Source organism: Triticum aestivum, chromosome 3A (genome assembly GCF_018294505.1).
Source record: "Triticum aestivum cultivar Chinese Spring chromosome 3A, IWGSC CS RefSeq v2.1, whole genome shotgun sequence".
Classification (NCBI taxonomy): Eukaryota; Viridiplantae; Streptophyta; class Magnoliopsida; order Poales; family Poaceae; genus Triticum; species Triticum aestivum.
Window position 1 is genome coordinate 499,747,182 of NC_057800.1, and position 17,347 is coordinate 499,764,528.

Consider the following 17,347-nt stretch of genomic DNA (forward strand, 5'->3'; position numbering starts at 1 on the left):
GATCGGCCCGCGACACCGGCCGCGCCATGGCCCACTATGTCGGGCTCGCCATCGGCCCGGTCTGTGACGCCGGCGTCGCCAGCTGCTTCGTCTGCTCTGTCGGTTTCGCCGGTGGGCCGGCCTTCTACGCCGACCGAGCCCGAGGCTACTGTGTCTGGCTCCTCGTCACCGGCTGACTCGTCAACGTCGCCGTCCTCCAGCCCGTTGCAGGCTGCTCCGTCGACCTCGGTGGTTCCTGTGTCCCGACCACATACACGCAGTCGCAGTGGCATTTTCAAACCTAAGGAACGTAAGGATGGTACGGTTGCTTGGTTGGCTGCTTGTTTGGCTGCTGCTGTTGCGGATCCATCTTCTGAGCCTCGCTCATATCAGGCTGCCCTGCGCATTCCACATTGGCGAGAGGCTATGGAGCAGGAGTTTCATGCTCTCCTTCGTAACAAGACATGGACTCTCGTTCCTCCACCACCACGGGTAAATGTTATTGACTCAAAATGGGTATTCAAAGTGAAGAAGCATTCGGATGGATCTATTGAGCGTTACAAAGCGCGACTTGTTGCTCGCGGTTTTCGGCAGCGCCATGGTCTTGACTATGAGGACACCTTCAGTCCTGTCGTCAAGCCTACCACTATTCGGCTTCTTCTCTCCATTGCTGTTTCTCGTGGTTGGTCACTTCGTCAACTTGATGTGCAGAATGCTTTTCTACATGGATTTTTGGAGGAAGAGGTTTATATGAAACAGCCGCCTGGTTTCTCTGATCCTGATCGTCCTGACTATATCTGTCGTCTCTCCAAAGCACTATATGGTTTGAAGCAAGCTCCTCGTGCCTGGCATGCCCGCCTTGCCTCTGCCCTTCGTGCTCATGGGTTTGTGCCGTCCACTGCTGACACTTCATTATTTCTTCTACAGAAGCCAGAAGTCACTATGTATCTTTTGGTATATGTCGATGATATTATCCTTGTCAGCTCTTCTCAGTATGCTGCTGATGCTCTTGTCTGCTCTCTTGGTGCTGATTTTGCGGTCAAAGATCTTGGGAAGCTTCACTACTTTCTTGGAGTTGAGGTCACTTCTCGTGCTACTGGTCTTGTCCTTACGCAGAAGAAGTACTCCTTGGAGTTGTTACAAAGAGCGGGCATGCTGAAGTGCAAACCGACCACCACACCCATGTCGTCTACCGACAAGATAACAGCTGTTGATGGTGAGCTTTTGTCTCCTGCGGATGCCACAGAGTACAGGAGCATTGTTGGTGGACTTCAGTACTTGACGATCACGAGACCAGATATCTCTTATGCTGTTAACAGGGTTTGTCAGTATCTTCAGGCTCCCAGAGATACTCATTGGGCTGCTGTTAAACGCATTCTTCGTTATGTTCAGTTCACCCTGACATTTGGTATGCATATTCGGCCGACTTCCTCTCGGGTCCTTTCGGCCTTCTCTGATGCAGATTAGGCTGGTAGCCCAGATGACAGGCGATCCACGGGGGGTTATGCAGTATTCTTTGGCCCTAATTTGATCGCCTGGAGTGCTCGGAAACAGGCTACTGTGTCACGTAGCAGTACTGAAGCTGAGTACAAGGCTGTGGCTAATGCTACTGCAGAGATTATTTGGGTGCAGTCTTTGCTTCAGGAGTTGGGTTTGTCTCAACCACAGCCTCCTATTCTTTGGTGTGATAACATCGGTGCTACATACCTTTCTGCAAATCCAGTATTTCATGCCCGAACGAAACACATTGAAGTTGACTATCACTTTGTACGGGAACGTGTATCACAGAAGCAACTCCAGATCAAGTTTATCTCATCTAAGGATCAACTTGCAGACATCTTCACTAAGCCTTTACCTCTGCCACAGTTTGAGGCTTGTAGGCGCAATCTTACCCTTCTCAGTTCTTTAGAAAGTGGCTAAGATTGAGGGAGGGTGTTAGACTATGTATAGCTTCTGTACTTATATACGTATATTGTACGTATTGTAACACATCCATTATATATAATGAGATAAGCCACCCCTAGAGGGTTGTGCTGGTTCCCCCAAAACTTATTGTCTTACAAAAAGAAACATGCAATAACTAAATGCCCTCTTTGAAAAGAGGATAGAGAAATACATAATTTGTTCTTTCAAAAGAACATGAAAGAAATATGCATAGAACTATATAAGCATTTGCCATGGAAATCACCAACGAAATCATCAAGTTCTATTAACATTCCAATGAAAGTTGTTGGCTGGGCTGCCCAGGTTCACCGGGAGGCAGCTCCGCCGTTGTATATACACGTATGAATCCTTTCGGCAAAGAAAGAAAGAAAAAGATCGTTTGTCGTTGTTGAGTTATAACAAAAGGAATTTTGAAGTTGATATTAAGAAAGCAAAAGCAGAAATAGAATTATAAAAGGAGTACTAGTGTTGCCCATGGGTAAGTGAGAATTGCTCGATCTCCATGACTCATTGACAAAAAAATGATGAATCTCCTTGATTCATTAATCACTTGTCCACCATATTTTTGGGTTCAATTGCCTTTTCATCGCTCAAAAATACATGAAAAAGAGGCAGCAAATTTACACATGGTCAAAAAAAGGGGAAAAAAGAATACGAGAGAAGGCCTTTGCCATCTCTCGGTCTGTTAGATGGCCACTTGACTTGTAGCATTAGCATGCTAGCGCGGCGTAGCTCTCCTCGTGTATGGTCTCCAACGTCGGCCGCCGCCTCGACAAGCGGCCGCCGCTAATCCGTTGCTTGAGCTCCCCGATCTCCGCCGCAGCCGCCTCGTCGTCCACGGCCATCTCATCCAACCGCGGCGCCCTGACCGGCGCGAGGTCCGCCTCGGCGGCAACGGAAGCCGCCTCGGGCGGCGCCACGACGATGGCCGCCACCTTGGCCGAGGCAGGCCTCCGGCCATGAGCCTCCCTGGCGAAAACGGCGGCCAGGCGTGCCACGTCGGCGGGCGCGGCCTTGGAGCCGAGCCGCTTCATGGGGAAGGCGGCGTAGACGCCGCCGAGCTCGAGGTCTTCGTCAGCCGCGAGCGCCTCGATCCGGCGGCCCGCCTGCAGCGCGCGCGCGTCGGCCAGGAAATGGCCCGGCGCCTCGAGCATGAGCTCCGCCGCCGTGGCCGGGGGCCTGACGAGCCTGAGCCCGCCGTCGGGGAGCACGACTCTGGCGCCCTTGGCCGCCCCGGGGATCCTGGCCAGCGTGCAGGACGCGAAGTTCCCCATGCCGAAGAGAGAGAGGCCGGAGATAGGATGGATAAAGGCGATGAGGTTGAAGACAGAGTGCGAGGAATGAGAGTTGGTGTGGGTATGTGTGGCTGCGCTGCCTGGGACGGGTTGCGCGGGGAGATATATAGCAGTGGCGCGAGCAAACGCGTGCGATGGACGATGGATGTGGGTGACGACGGTGGCGTGGTGGGTGGGTGGGTGCGAGGAGCCGGAGGAAGAGACGAAAGGTGAGCTGAGTGAGGAGTGGGGTGGTGGTGGCCAGGTGGGTTGGCGTCGTCGTCCAAGAGGATTTGCGCGTGGGGCCGACCGACCACGGGCCACGGGAGTTCGTTGGCTCGGCTTCGGTTGGGCTCCCACCCTCCCTCGCCTCGCCGGCGAGGGACGAGAAAGAAACCTACTCCTGTAAAATCCACTTGTTGATCAGTGATAATCCTGGATAATCGCCCACGTTATCCCGCGTGAAATCCACTTGTTGATCAGTTACATATTACGATCACGACCAGCTAGCAAAAATCCACTTGCTGACGAGTGACATGTTACGACCAACTCTCGAAAATCCACTCGCTGACCAGTTAGAAAGAAACCTAGTACATCCCGCGTGGCTGCGCCTGCTGTACAAGATGATCAGGCGCCTGGCGGTGTGATCGACTGATCGGTGATCGGACTTCTTCTATTCGTGTCCACTTTGAGATCGACAGGGTGGTCACGACTTTTGGTTGGAAAGACAAGCCACAAGGCACGGTCTGGTCCATCGACCGGCAGCGTCTCCACAGTTTGATTGGAAGTATCTCGACTTTTGGCTGGATTTCTGGAACACTGGCTTGAATCTTGCAAGCTGCCTACCTACGTGCCTATTGGAGAAGGCATGTATATTGCAGTTGGCATAAAAAAAGGTATCAAATGCCTTTTCGACAGATGAAAAAAAAGGAAGACAAATCATCGACATGATAATTGCCCCGCGCAAATATACAAGAAACCCTTTTTTTTTAAAATGTGGCGATCTCGGTGATTTGCGAGAGCACATACGGTCCAACAGAGAGATATGCAAGCGGATAGTCCATGAACGAGTATTATACTTAAAGTCAACGGACGTTGCAATATTTGATTTAACTTCATATAGTGTTGACTTTTGATGTATCATTGGACTTCTCAGAAAACATTCTTTCATAATATTTTTTATATTTTATATCAAACTACAGTTAAAAAAGTGTACTCGATCAAGTTTCAACAGACTATTAGTTGTTGGCAGATACGATCAAGTTTCATCTGGAACTTACGTTCTGGCCTGATGTATTGAGTTTCAGAATTTACACCTGGTGGTATGATTGTGCCTACACTATGTTTGATTGGCGCGTCTCTCGATGGATTTGACATGCTAGCTACTCCCTCTCTGACTTTTTACAAGACGTTCTTAGGGGTTTTAGGATCCATGACAGTGTCAAGAAAGTCTTATACTAAGTTAGGGAGGGAGTACAAGTTAATCACTCAGGATGAGTGGCTCTCTTTCTACAAGAGGATGTTGGGTCGATCTTGCATCTATCTATAGTGCATGCCGGCAACGACACTGACCGCCCAAATGGTTCTCCGACCATAATGACAGGCGATGCAAGCGGTGCGTGAAGTCGGGGAGGTCCTTGGGGTCCAAGAATGGCCGCCGAGAGGTACGGCATCTCCTGGCACCCCTGTCCCCCTATGTTACCACCGACGAAGTGGCATGCTTCTTCATGTTTGGCGGTGTTGATGTGAAACCTGAACCTCACCACCGACGAGTACTATCTCACTCCTTTGAAAGAATTCCGTTTCGCACACAAAATACTCTCTTGAAATTCTTTTGTTTCTCAAGGACCAAGCTGTAATGAACTTTCTGGCGATCTCCAGAAGCACTCTCCAGACCCCTCCTCCCTGGATGAAGGCCCGAGGCCAAGAGTGGCTTCTACGGCCAAGTCAGTCAGTTAGCTTTAAGTAAGCAGTACGCTGCACGCGGCAGGTCAGTATCCTCATTGCTCTATTGCACATTTGCACTGGCAGACGAACCCGGGCCGGGCCTGCAGATCGTCAGTACAGGGAACACGCAAACGGAAAGAAGAGAGAAACAAAATGTTTGAGCTGACAGAAGGCACGGACAGTGACAGTGGGTGTGAAACCAGCTAGCTAGGCTACTACGAGGTCGTTCAAGGGCTACAGAAACCGACCGGGGGGGACCTCGACCGCGCAGCAGCTTGACTGCGACTCCGTGGCCAGGTGTGGCTCGCTTGACCGACTCCCCCCGAATCAAAAATCACATGACCCAAATCATATGCTGGCAGCAGTAACATGTGTGCTCCTACGTACCTACAGAATACCAGTGTCTTCTGCAACTTGCAGAGGCGAATCGATGCGCGAGAATTGATGTCACGGACGAAGCTGCCGGGAAGGGATCGCGATCCCGGCGGCTGCTGCTGCAACTTGCGGAGAGCTAGCGCATGACCCCGTGGCCGGGCACATGCAGATGCAGCGCCTGCAAATTTGATAAATTTGATCTATGAACGAAATCAAATCACAGAATAAACTACCCGTGAAACTATTTCACGCGGCTGACCTTTTTGTGTGACGCCCGACACGAAGGCGCCACACTACACTGTGCAACGCCTCACAGATAGGCGCTACACACTTGGCCAGCATTGCACCTCAGACTGCCTAAAAATTGCTAAGTCATTGTGCAGAGCCTAAGAGCTAGGCGCTGCACTATATAGTGTGGCGCCTAGCTCTCAGGCGCTGCACTAGTGGTTGCACTACAAAATGAAGCAACCACTAGTGCAACGCCTAGAGGTTAGGCGCCACACTGTATAGTGTGGCGCCTAGCTATCAGGCGCTGCACACTGACTTAGTAATTTTCGGATCACAGGGGTACGACACTGGCCAGACGTGTAGCGCCTATCTGTGAGGCGTTGCACAGTGTAGTGTGGCGCCTTCGTGTCGGGCGTCACAAAAAAAGTCAGCCGCGTGAAATAGTTTTACGAACAATTCATTTTATGATTTGATTTCATTCCTAGGTCAAATTTGTCAATTTTACCCCTGTGCCTGTGTGCGTGCGTTGTTGCGCGGGTGGCGCGCCGTGTGGACTTGACGGCCGGGACGGGCGCCCTCGGCGTGGGCGGGAGCGTGCACGGCGCCGGTGCGTGTGTCCGGAATGGCCAAGCCCCGCGGGACGCTGGCTCCCGGTGGTTGGTTGCGGGGGCTAATTATGGGCCGGAGGCGTGTCCGCGTCACGCGACGCTGGCCGCTCCATACTCGGCGTCCCTGCTGTACTCCTTCCGTTTCAAATAAATGATTTAATTTTATACTAATTTTAGTATAAAGTAGAGTCATTTATTTTGAAACGGAAGAAGTACTCGCCATCCGCCGGTGCCGCGCTGCTGTTGCTACGTACGCCTTGAGTTGGAGGGCCGCTGTCTATCAGTGGGCATCGCCGTCGCCATCGCGTAGCCACCGTGCTGCGCGATGGTTGGCGAGAGAGTTGGGAGTGCGAATGGTTGGCCAGAGAGTCTGGAGTGCGAATGCTTGGCCTCGGTCGCAGGCCTGGTCCGTGGCCTGCGCACTCAGTTTTAAGTAAGTGGGTACGACTTTGGTGCGTGGCTGCCGTCGAGGAAAAACAGCTACTACTAATATGTGGTTGTTAACTGTGCTAGCAGCACCAGGTTTGTGGAGCATTTTCTACGCAGCCATCTGCCGATGTTCTCGTGGTGGGAAATCTGTTCTGCGTCTATGATGCCATTGAACATCGACATATGAGCATCCTGACTGAACTATGCGCTGGGCCATTGCATATGAGCACATCTCCACCACCATAACCTCCAAGATTCTGATCCTTGATACGAAGTTCGGTGCACCCATGACAACGAGGATTAAAAACAGTGCCGATCAGATTCAAGATGATTCAGTGGACAGTAAGAAACACATCATCGCATGAGGATTAAAACACAATACCGATCTATATTAATCAAACAGATTCAAGATGATTCAGTGCCGAGAAAGAAACCTATACACATTAATTATATCTAACCAATGGCAGTACTGAACGGAAGCTGCTGAAGCGCAAGCTTCCTTTGCTGAGTATGGAAACAATCAAATGTGGCAGAGGGGAACAATCAGAACAGCACTGGACGACTGTCGTCGACCAACATACTAGGCAGCAGCCAGTCTCTCACAAGTAACAGCCGTCAGGTTTCCAACTTTCGCCTACGCAAAGAGAGCTTAAACTTCTCTTGACAAATAGACGGCCAGCCGCCTTTCTTCGAAGGAATACTCGATCGCCTCCGGCAATGTTGGCTCTGGCTTCTCGTAGACAAGGGAGACAGGAGCAGCCGTGACCTTGCTAGCCACAGCGGGCGTCATTGCCAGCTGCATCGGAGCCGCCACGGTCATCGGGGTCTTGAGATTCAGTGCTGCTCCAAATGTCTTGGGGTTGGGGGTCCGGTTCTCATCCTCGGTGTCATTGGTGACAGAGCGCGCAGGAGTGGAGGGGACACTGCTTGGCGGCGGCATGATCTGCGCAAATGGCTTGCGAGGTGTCTCGGTTTCACGCAAGGCAGTGGCATTGAAAGATAGCTTCTTGATGGGAAGATCGCCAATGTCCAAGCCTCTGCTGGCTGAAATTGTTCACATGCATCAGAGGTTTATGATGAGAAGAAACTGAGACCTGCAGTACATGAAACCTCCTGATAGGGGATGGATGCTTACCAGGGGACAAATGGGCAATGTCTTCAGTTCTCTTGGCAGCACGAACATTCTTGGAATGCAGTATGTCTGTTTTGGGTGCTTGCATCGTGGCTCCACCCATGGACACCCTGCGGTTTACACCACCCATCGAGTGTCTAGGCGCCTTCTTTATGCTTTGAGGCTTGGATGGACTTGGCTTTGAACCGTAGAGAGCTTCCTGCTCGGCTTTGAGCTGATCGTGGAGCTTCTTCTGATCCTGCAGTTATTCAAACTATTGACGAAAATGCAAAACAGATGCCGTAAGGAATTCAGATAGCAATGCAACTGCACAGTACCCTTTGTCTCTTCTTCTCTTGTTCTTTCTCCTGGCGAACAATCATGTATTCATCCAGCATTGAGAGAAGGCGTACCTGCAAAATAGTTCATGGATAAACCTCAAGGAAGAAGGAAAAACAAACACCGTTTAAAAATGAAGTATCAGTAAATAGACATACGCCATCATATGTGAACTCTTTTCCTCTTTCATTCTCCCAAGCAATGATTTTTGTGGTCAAAACATCTACCATTCCTGCCCAAGGTGAATAAAATGTAAATCAGATGAAGTGATAACAGAAACAATAAGGAGTACATCATCTGAATATATATAACTGGACAAGGAGTTATAACAGATCTCATTCGGCAAGAATACCCGGAATCTTGTTAACCAAAATGCGAGCTTTCTCAGCCCTCTTGAGCGTCAGATGTGCCCCCTTCCCAGCATTGTAACGATTGTCATCCTAAATATTCCAGGTAAAAATCATTAGTAGCAAATAAAAGGAAACAACAATTAGCCAAAAAACAAACAAGCGAAGTGCAACTGAATATTGAATTGGCCATCATCCATACTTTGTTGTAATCTTCCAGCCAGGCTTCCTCCTCACATGCATTCAGAAATCTTTCAACCTTCTCAAGAATATCCTTTCGACTGAAAGCTTCATCTTTCACTGTTGCAATGTGAGCCTCAATTTGTTCCAGCACCAATGCAGGATCAATAGCTCCTGTAGAGTAAAGGGCAAACGTGGATGAGGTGGTTTGCCTGATGATTTGCAGGCATGGAGCACACCTTACTAAACACAAGATATCAAGAAGGCGGCAGATGAATTTACCCGACTCAATAGCCTCAATGTTAAATTCATCTGAATATCCTTCCTCGCCAATTAGATGCGCACGTCTTCTGTGCTCCTCCAGCTCCGATTTCTTTTTCAAAACGAGGTCCTTCATTTTGCTTCCTTTCAGTTGCTCAAGCCTTAAAACCTCAGCTTCCACCTACATTATGAGCATAATCTATGAATATTTCCTGTCTCGATAGGAACAGATAGCAATAGCAGCTGTAACATGAGAGGAATCTCTGCAGGAATAGTGACTCACATAGCTGAGGAAGTCGATCGACAGGGTGTTGGGTTCTGTTATTTCATGCTCCGAGGCAGCAATATTGCACGTTACATTCTGGAACATCTGCTGCTCTTCAATTGGTGTATCCATAAGATTCCATAGTTCTAGCATTGTCGATGCAAAGTCTTGAAGCTGAGAGGTTCATGTCACCAGAGTTAAGGATTGAGTTCAGGTATGCAACACATATTTCAAATTGTAAAATAGTACAGAAAATGCTGACCTTTTGCATCCTCTGAATTTTTATTTCACGAAGTCTATCCACAGCCAATGCTAGTCTCTCGATTGTAGTGTTGCTCAGGTTCTTTGATCCTTCAGCTTCGTCCAGGCTAGGGTGCACCTCATGCACTGTTTGTTTAAAGTCAATGCCAAGCACCTCACATAAGGAATGTAATGTGTTCAAATGATCCATCACTTGCTTTAATCTTTCCCTCTGTCAGAAACACAAAGACATAGTGAGATTTATATGAGCACTGAACAAAAAGAGCACTGCTATACATGGATAGAGTATGACTGGTGAAAGAATTTGATTGGCAGGAGTGATGATGACCTTCTCTTTCTGAAGAGATTCTAGCTCCTTCGTTAACTCCTCAAACTTTCTTAACGACAGATCAGACTGATCCACAGGAGTTTTAAATGGCACAAAGTCTGAAGGCCTGATTTCGGATGAGATTTTCTTAATCTCCTCGAGGACATGAACGAACTGGCTCCATCTTTCAACCTTTTTAGTCCGCATCTCCTCTAAATATGGGATAATTGCATTCAACTCCTCCCTTAAACCATGCAATTTCTGGTTTGACTACAAAATAACAGAACAAAAATACATCAGTCACAGCCTGAATTCCAACAGAAAGTTGAAGCTATTCTGGACAGCAGTTCAAGAGTGTGTTGTATGTACATCGAATTGAACCTTTTTTTTGCGAAACACATCGAATTGAGCCGCCATCACATATTCATGTAGTAGATTATCAAGTCTCAAATACAACAGATTTTGAGTGCCATGCATATACAGTGAATTCAGTAGTGATCACATAACCCAAACAGCAGTATTCTAGTTACAACGGCTGTAGAATAGTTAAAGTGTAGGAAACTGTATGCTTATTGACTCAACTCAAAGTGAAGGGGAAAATGAAGTTGTATTTACATATTTCCTGGTATACTAACACATTCGTAAAAAAAAGTAATGAAGAGATTAGTTGGTGATGGCCTGTTACTGTCAATTGCTTCCTCTATCAAACGGAGTGTTGGACACATTGTCCCTTCCAGCAGTAATCATATTTGATTTATTTCATCTTAGCTATTAGAGGGTACAAAACTAAGTGCAGTTTTCAGATTGCTGCTAAAATTCCCTTCCATAATTTGTCCATAATTTTTATCCATAATTAGCACTATTATCCTTCTTTTCTTTTGGTTTGCTAGGAATAATTAGCACTATTCGATATGACAGCATACCACACTAGTGGAGGTGGAGCCAGGAACAAACCTGCCTGACGTGAACCGGCGGCTCGCCTATGGCCGAGCAGATGCCGGCGAGCTCAGCCTCGGCCTCGGCGATGGATTGCCGCAGCTGAGCCCTGCAGCGGTTGGCCTGGTCGACCTTCCTCCTGTAGACATCGAGGCATTCCTGCTCGAGCTCCAGCAGCGTCTTGTCCCGCACCGTGTCGGGCTCACCGACCTCATCCCAGATCACCTGAAACCGGAAACATCTCTCAGTCCCTGGAGACAGCAGCGGGGCGAACAAGAAACAAACAGCGCAGCAAACACCGCGGATCGGGAAGCCGCGACGTACGTTGAGCTCGAGGAGAAGCGAATCGCACGGGTGGAGCTGCTGCTGCTGGTCTCTCACCGCGCCACCCATCGTCAGGAGCAATCTGCAAGGCGGGTCAAAGATCAAATCCGACGCCGTGGCAGGGAACCTACGGCCGCGCGTAGCAGAACGGGGAGACGGAATCACCGGTGGAGCTAGGGTTTCCGCCTCGCTCACGGGGAGCGAGCGAGCGGGCAGATCCAGCCCGAGGAAACCGCGGGCGAGGCTCCAACGGCCCGGGGGGTTCGGGGCTTACCTCTCGGCGCGGTATCGGCAGGCCGGCGGTGGGAGCGCGCGGTGGTGGCCGCCGAGGGGGTCGGGGTCGGGGTCGCGCGGCTGGGTCCTGGGACGCGAGCGAGAGGGCGGAGGAGGAGGAGGAGAGGAGAGCAGGGGAGGGAGAGTGATTTGAAATGGTTTGAAACAGGGGAGAGGGAGGGGGGCAAGAAGAGTGGAGAGGAGTGCGGGGGTTGGAATGGAAAAAAGAATCGGAAGGAATCAACGGAGGGAGGGGGACAGCCGCAGAGAGACGTTAGCGGAGGTCTTTACTACGCAGGCTCCGGAGAGAGGGATCGCATCCAGGGCCCTCCGTTTTGAATTCGACGGCCGGGATGGGAGGCTCATCCGGCCGTTTGGGCTTGCCAGGTCGGCTGCCGATTGGGTACGTGCGCCGGGAGCGGTGACGGATGGAGCCCACTCCTGGGTTGCCACGTGTGGACCGCGGAGCTGACTATTTTGCTTCTTTGTGACAGCAGTTTGCGAGAAGCAAGAGTTAATGCTTTGTCACAGTACACTTTCTTTTTTTGCGTAGAGTTAATGCTTTGTTACTACAAAAAGATGCACCAAATCAGCAACGGGCTTGTTTCATTTGCTGCCGAAAATGACGAGCCAGCATTTGGTAAGAACGCACAAATGTGGAACGCAGCCAAAAAGTTGGAGGGAAATGGTGAATCGAATTTGGTAAAGGAAAAATTATATACTTTTTCCATTGTAAATTAATTGAAGTACTAGGTTTCCACCAAATTAAACTTCTTTAAATTTGATATATACGGAATTAGTTTGCAATGGAGAAGGTAGCCTATGATGCCGAGTTTTTTTTATAAAGAGTGGATTTTATTGATTCATGATGTCGCATCAAGAAAATACAATCATTATGAGTAAACACCCGGCCTCTGCATAATTAGGATGCACACAACCAGCATCAACTTGCACACACAAAGAAGAAAAACGCAAACTCCGAATGACTTGTTGAAGCGAAATCAAGCATGAATCAACCATCAACATCGACCACTACGCATGAGAGCACTCGGATGGAGAAAAGTGTTTCAACGATGATGTCTCCAAGAAGAAAACGACACATGAGTGCCGCCATCGCTAAATCCATCCATGGAAACTAGATCTTTTCGTAATGGAGAATAAGAGCTTGACTTTGCTAATGGAACATTTCACTAGTATTTGTCCAATATTCAGAATATGAAATGCCATTGAGTTTTATGTTAGGGTTAATTACCATGTGTTAACTATTTAAACCATCCTTAAGGAACCGTTGGGCGGTTGCTAATTTGGCAACTACTGCCCTCTCTTGGTGAAGAGCCACATTATATTGGTGTCCCTTAGGCTGGTCATAGCGGGAGTAACTTAGCTGGTACCTAGTAACATAGCGCATTTCAAAACCAATTTGCTTATGTGTCATGTAATTAATTAGGAGAGAGGTGTTTAGAGTAACATAATATGTTACTGTAACATAGCGTTCCTGAAAAAGGATGAGTCTACAAGCTAATAAATGAAGCCATCTATGACACCACTACTATGTTACTTTGCACTATGAAGGTACTAACTTAGACTAGTGTCGTATGCATGACACTAAGGCTGGTCATAGTGGGGAGTAACTTATACTAGTGGCATGCATATGACACTAGTCTAAGTTACCACCTTCATAGTGCAAAGTAACATACTAGTAGTGTCATATGTGCCTTCATTTAATGGCTTGTAGACTCATCTTATCTTGGAAAACGCTATGTTATAGTAACATATTATGTTACCACTTCTCATTAACTACATGCCACATAAGCAAAAATTTCTCGAAGTGCGCTATGTTACTATCTAAGTTACTCCCACTATGACTAGCCTAACGTAATTTACTCCCCACTATAACCAGCCTTATAATTGTATATAAAGATTGGGAGACAATTTATTATCACTCTACTGATTTCACACGTTCCTTCGGCCACATCTCTCATCAACCACTTGTCTCTATGGGATTGCTATCTATCTTGATCATATATATTATTTTTGTATTATTCATGGGTATTTGTCATCATTTATGCAAAGTTTTGAATTTTATCTAACCAAATATTAAAAAGTATCCAACATCGGTTTATGTTTTCTAGGATGCGTCTGGTTACCTGCATTGGCCTTTTTTTCCTTTGCATATGAGGCTCATATGGGCCTGGTTGAGGTAATGCATGCTGAAAACCATGTTTTGTTGCATGCATATAAGTTGGCTGCATTTGGAAAGCAACTTTACTCTGGCGTTTGGTGGCCTGCAATGGCTGGGCTAATGCATAGGCACGGTGTTTAGTTGCATACACTAGACGTGATTCAAAGTTAACAGCTACACATGACACAGAGAGTAATACTTGTAGGGTAATACGACAGAAAATAAAAATAATTCGTACTAGAACATGCCCAAGACCATTATAAAGAAGCATACAAGGTTTGATCTGATCATTACCGCCTCGTAGCACAGCGGAAGGAGAGTTAGTGCAGATCCGCGCAGCTAGGATTTACAACCGCAAGGATGTTCTCCCTCGAATAGTCCCTCGGATAACCCTCCGGAAGGCCCTTGATACGTCCATTTTGCATCATGTTTTCCTGTTGTTATTTATAGTGTTTATATGTAATATAATACTTTGGGGAGTAATTCTAATGCCTTTTCTCTCATAATATGCAAGGGTTACACAAAGAGGGAGAATACCGGCAACTATAATTCTGGACCTGAAAAAGCTATGTGAGAGATACCTATTATGCACATCTCCAAATGAGCTAAAAATTTACGGAGAATTATTTTGAAATATATAATAAATATTGGATAAAATAACTACCAGAGGGGGCCACCCAGGTGCCCACAAGGCACCAGGGCATGCCACCCCCTCCAGGTGCCCATCTTCTCATACATAAATGTTGGAAATATGCCTTAGAGGCAATAATAAAATAGTTATTATTATATTCCTTGTTCATGATAATTGTCTATTGTTCATGTTATAATTGTATTAACCGGAAACTGTAATACATGTGTGAATACATAGATCACAACATGTCCCTAGTGAGCCTCTAGTTGACTAGCTCGTTGATCAATAGATGGTTGTGGTTTCCTGACCATGGACATTGGATGTCGTTGATAACGGGATTGCATCATTAGGAGAATGATGTGATGGACAAGACCCAATCCTAAGCATAGCACAAGATCGTGTAGTTTGTTTGCTAGAGCTTTTCTAATGTAAAGTATCATTTCCTTCGACCATGAGATTGTGCAACTCCCGGATACCGTAGGAATGTTTTGGGTGTATCAAACGTCACAACGTAACTGGGTGGCTATAAAGGTGCACTACAGGTATCTCTGAAAGTGTCTGTTGGGTTGGCACGAATCGAGACTGGGATTTGTCACTCTGTGTGACGGACAGGTATCTCTGGGCCCACTCGGTAATGCATCATCATAACGAGCTCAATGTGACTAAGGAGTTAGCCACGGGATCATGCGTTACAGAACGAGTAAAGAGACTTGCCGGTAACGAGATTGAACGAGGTATGGGGATACCGGCGATCGAATCTCGGGCAAGTAACATACCGATGGACTAAGGGAATTGTATACGGGATTGTTTGAATCCTCGACATCGTGGTTCATCCGATGAGATCATCGTGGAACATGTGGGAGCCAACATGGGTATCCAGATCCCGTTGTTGGTCATTGGCTGGAGAGATGTCTCGGTCATGTCTACATAGTTCTCGAACCCGTAGGGTCTACACACTTAATGTTCGGTGACACTAGAGTTGTTATGGGAAATTGTATGTGGTTATCGAAGGTTGTTCGGAGTCCCGGATGAGATTCCAGACGTCACGAGGAGTTCCGGAATGGTCCGAAGGTGAAGATATATATATATATATATATATATATATATATATATATATATATATATATATATATATATATATATATATATATATATATATATATATATATATATATATATATATATATGGGAAGTCCAGTTTCAGTCGCCGGAATGGTTTCGGGGGTTATCGGTATTGTACCAGGACCACCGAAAGGTGTCCGGGGGTCCACGGGGTGGGGCCACCTGCCTCGGAGGACTTAACGAGCTGAATATGGGAGAGAACCAAGCAAGGGGGCGAAGGACAGGAGGGAGGGGGTCAGGGACGTTGCATCGGTCGCCGACGGAGGGGGTCCGACGTGTCTCTTTGGTCATCGGCGGAGGAGCTCAGGGGCGAGGTGCTGGATCTTAGTCCACGGCGGCGGTCGCGCTCTGTCCCGTTCAAGATGTGGCCTCCATTCCCGACCTAAGGGGTCATGGCTTTTCTCCCCGTGGAAACGACGTGGGTCGCGCAGGGATCCCTCCCTCTCGTGTGCGACCAAATGGCATCGTGGGCTCACCCGGGTCAGTTCGGCCGGTGGATTTCCCGTGCGGGGAATTGGCCGGGATCCCCCCGGGATCCCTTGGAACCAAATGAGGCCTAAATAGTGGGGGTCGGGGGGTGGGAGGGCAGCCGCACCCCTTCCCCAGGCACAACCCCTCCCTCCTCCAACACCTCCGTAGTAGTAGTGCTTGGCAAAGCCCTGCCGGAGAACCGCAAGCTCCACCACCACGCTGTCGTGTTGTCGGAGCTCTCCTGCAACTTCTCCTCTCCCCTTGCTGGATCAAGAAGGAGGAGACGTCCCCGGGCTGTACGTGTGTTGAACACGGAGGCGTCGTCCGTTCGGCGCTAGATCGGATCTTCCGCGTTTTGAATCGCCGCGAGTACGACTCCATCAATCGCGTTCTTGTAACGCTTCCGCTTAGCAATATTCAAGGGTATGAAGATGCACTCCCTCTCTCTCGTTGCTAGTATCTCCTAGATTGATCTTGGTGACACGTAGGAAAATTTTGAATTATTACTACGTTCCCCAGCAGTGGCATCATGAGCTAGGTCTATGCGTAGATTCTAAGCACGAGTAGAATAGAAAGTAGTTGTGGGTGATGATTTGTTCAATTTGCTTACCGTTACTAGTCTTATCTTGATTCGGTGGCATTTTGGGATGAAGCGGCCCGGACCGACCTTACACGTACGCTTACATGAGATAGGTTTCACCGAATGACATGCACTTGATGCATAAGGTGGCTAGCGGGTGTCTGTCTCTCCCACTTTAATCGGATCGGATTCGATGAAGAGGGTCCTTATGAAGGGTAAATAGCAATTGGCATATCACCGTTGTGGCTTTTGCATATGTAAGAAACGTTCTTGCTAGAAACCCATAGCAGCCACGTAAAACATGCAACAACAATTAGAGGACGTCTAACTTATGTGATGTGATATGGGCAAAAGGATGTGATGAATGATATATGTGATGTATGCGATTGATCTTGTTCTTGTAATAGGAATCACGACTTGCATGTCAATGAGTATGACAACCGGCAGGAGCCATAGGAGTTGTCTTAATTTATTGTATGACCTGCGAGTCAATGTAAACGCCATGTAATTACTTTACTTTATTGCTAACCATTAGCCATAGTAGTAGAAGTAATAGTTGGCGAGACAACTTCATGAAGACACGATGATGGAGATCATGGTGTCATGCCGGTGACGAAGGTGATCATGCCGCGCCTCGAAGATGGAGATCAAAGGCGCAAGATGATATTGGCCATATCATGTCAATTTATGATTTGCATGTGATGTTTTTATGTTTACATCTTATTTGCTTAGAACGATGATAGCATAAATAAGATGATCCCTCACTAAAATTTCAAGAAATGTGTTCCCCCTAACTGTGAACCGTTGTGAAGGTTCGTTGTTTCGAAGCACCATGTGATGATCGGGTGTGATAGATTCTAACATTCACATACAACGGATATAAGCCAGATTTACACATGCGAAACACTTAGGTTGACTTGACGAGCCTAGTAGTACATACATGGCCTCGGAACATGAGAGACCGAAAGGTCGA

At 47.7% G+C, this 17,347-nt stretch overlaps 2 protein-coding genes across 2 annotated transcripts; both read right to left on the bottom strand.

Annotated features, from left to right (window-relative positions):
• Window positions 1–2,433: 2,433 nt before the first annotated feature.
• On the bottom strand, window positions 2,434–3,345 carry LOC123058498 (uncharacterized). The gene has a single exon (XM_044481214.1). The coding sequence runs from the start codon at window positions 3,195–3,197 to the stop codon at window positions 2,634–2,636; it is 564 nt and encodes a 187-aa protein (XP_044337149.1). The 5' UTR covers window positions 3,198–3,345; the 3' UTR covers window positions 2,434–2,633.
• Window positions 3,346–7,146: 3,801 nt separating this feature from the next.
• On the bottom strand, window positions 7,147–11,601 carry LOC123061848 (65-kDa microtubule-associated protein 3). The gene is made up of 13 exons (XM_044485130.1): window positions 11,390–11,601; window positions 11,116–11,197; window positions 10,810–11,016; window positions 9,877–10,125; window positions 9,550–9,759; window positions 9,306–9,461; window positions 9,044–9,203; window positions 8,784–8,935; window positions 8,587–8,674; window positions 8,393–8,466; window positions 8,234–8,308; window positions 7,920–8,154; window positions 7,147–7,828 (listed from the first exon to the last, which is right to left on the bottom strand). Exons 2-13 carry the CDS (start codon window positions 11,182–11,184, stop codon window positions 7,434–7,436), a joined length of 2,070 nt encoding a protein of 689 aa, XP_044341065.1. The 5' UTR covers window positions 11,185–11,197; window positions 11,390–11,601; the 3' UTR covers window positions 7,147–7,433.
• Between the last annotated feature and the right edge of the window lie 5,746 nt (window positions 11,602–17,347).

Bases quoted from the DNA above. Each gene is read 5' to 3' on its own strand.
- LOC123058498 (XM_044481214.1), bottom strand. From the start codon at position 3,197: ATGGGGAACTTCGCGTCCTGCACGCTGGCCAGGATCCCCGGGGCGGCC.
- LOC123061848 (XM_044485130.1), bottom strand. From the start codon at position 11,184: ATGGGTGGCGCGGTGAGAGACCAGCAGCAGCAGCTCCACCCGTGCGAT. The intron at 8,675-8,783 runs GTATGGATGATG...TGGAATATTTAG, and splicing joins GGCTGGAAGATTACAACAAA to GATGACAATCGTTACAATGC. The intron at 7,829-7,919 runs GTAAGCATCCAT...GAACAATTTCAG, and splicing joins CATTGCCCATTTGTCCCCTG to CCAGCAGAGGCTTGGACATT.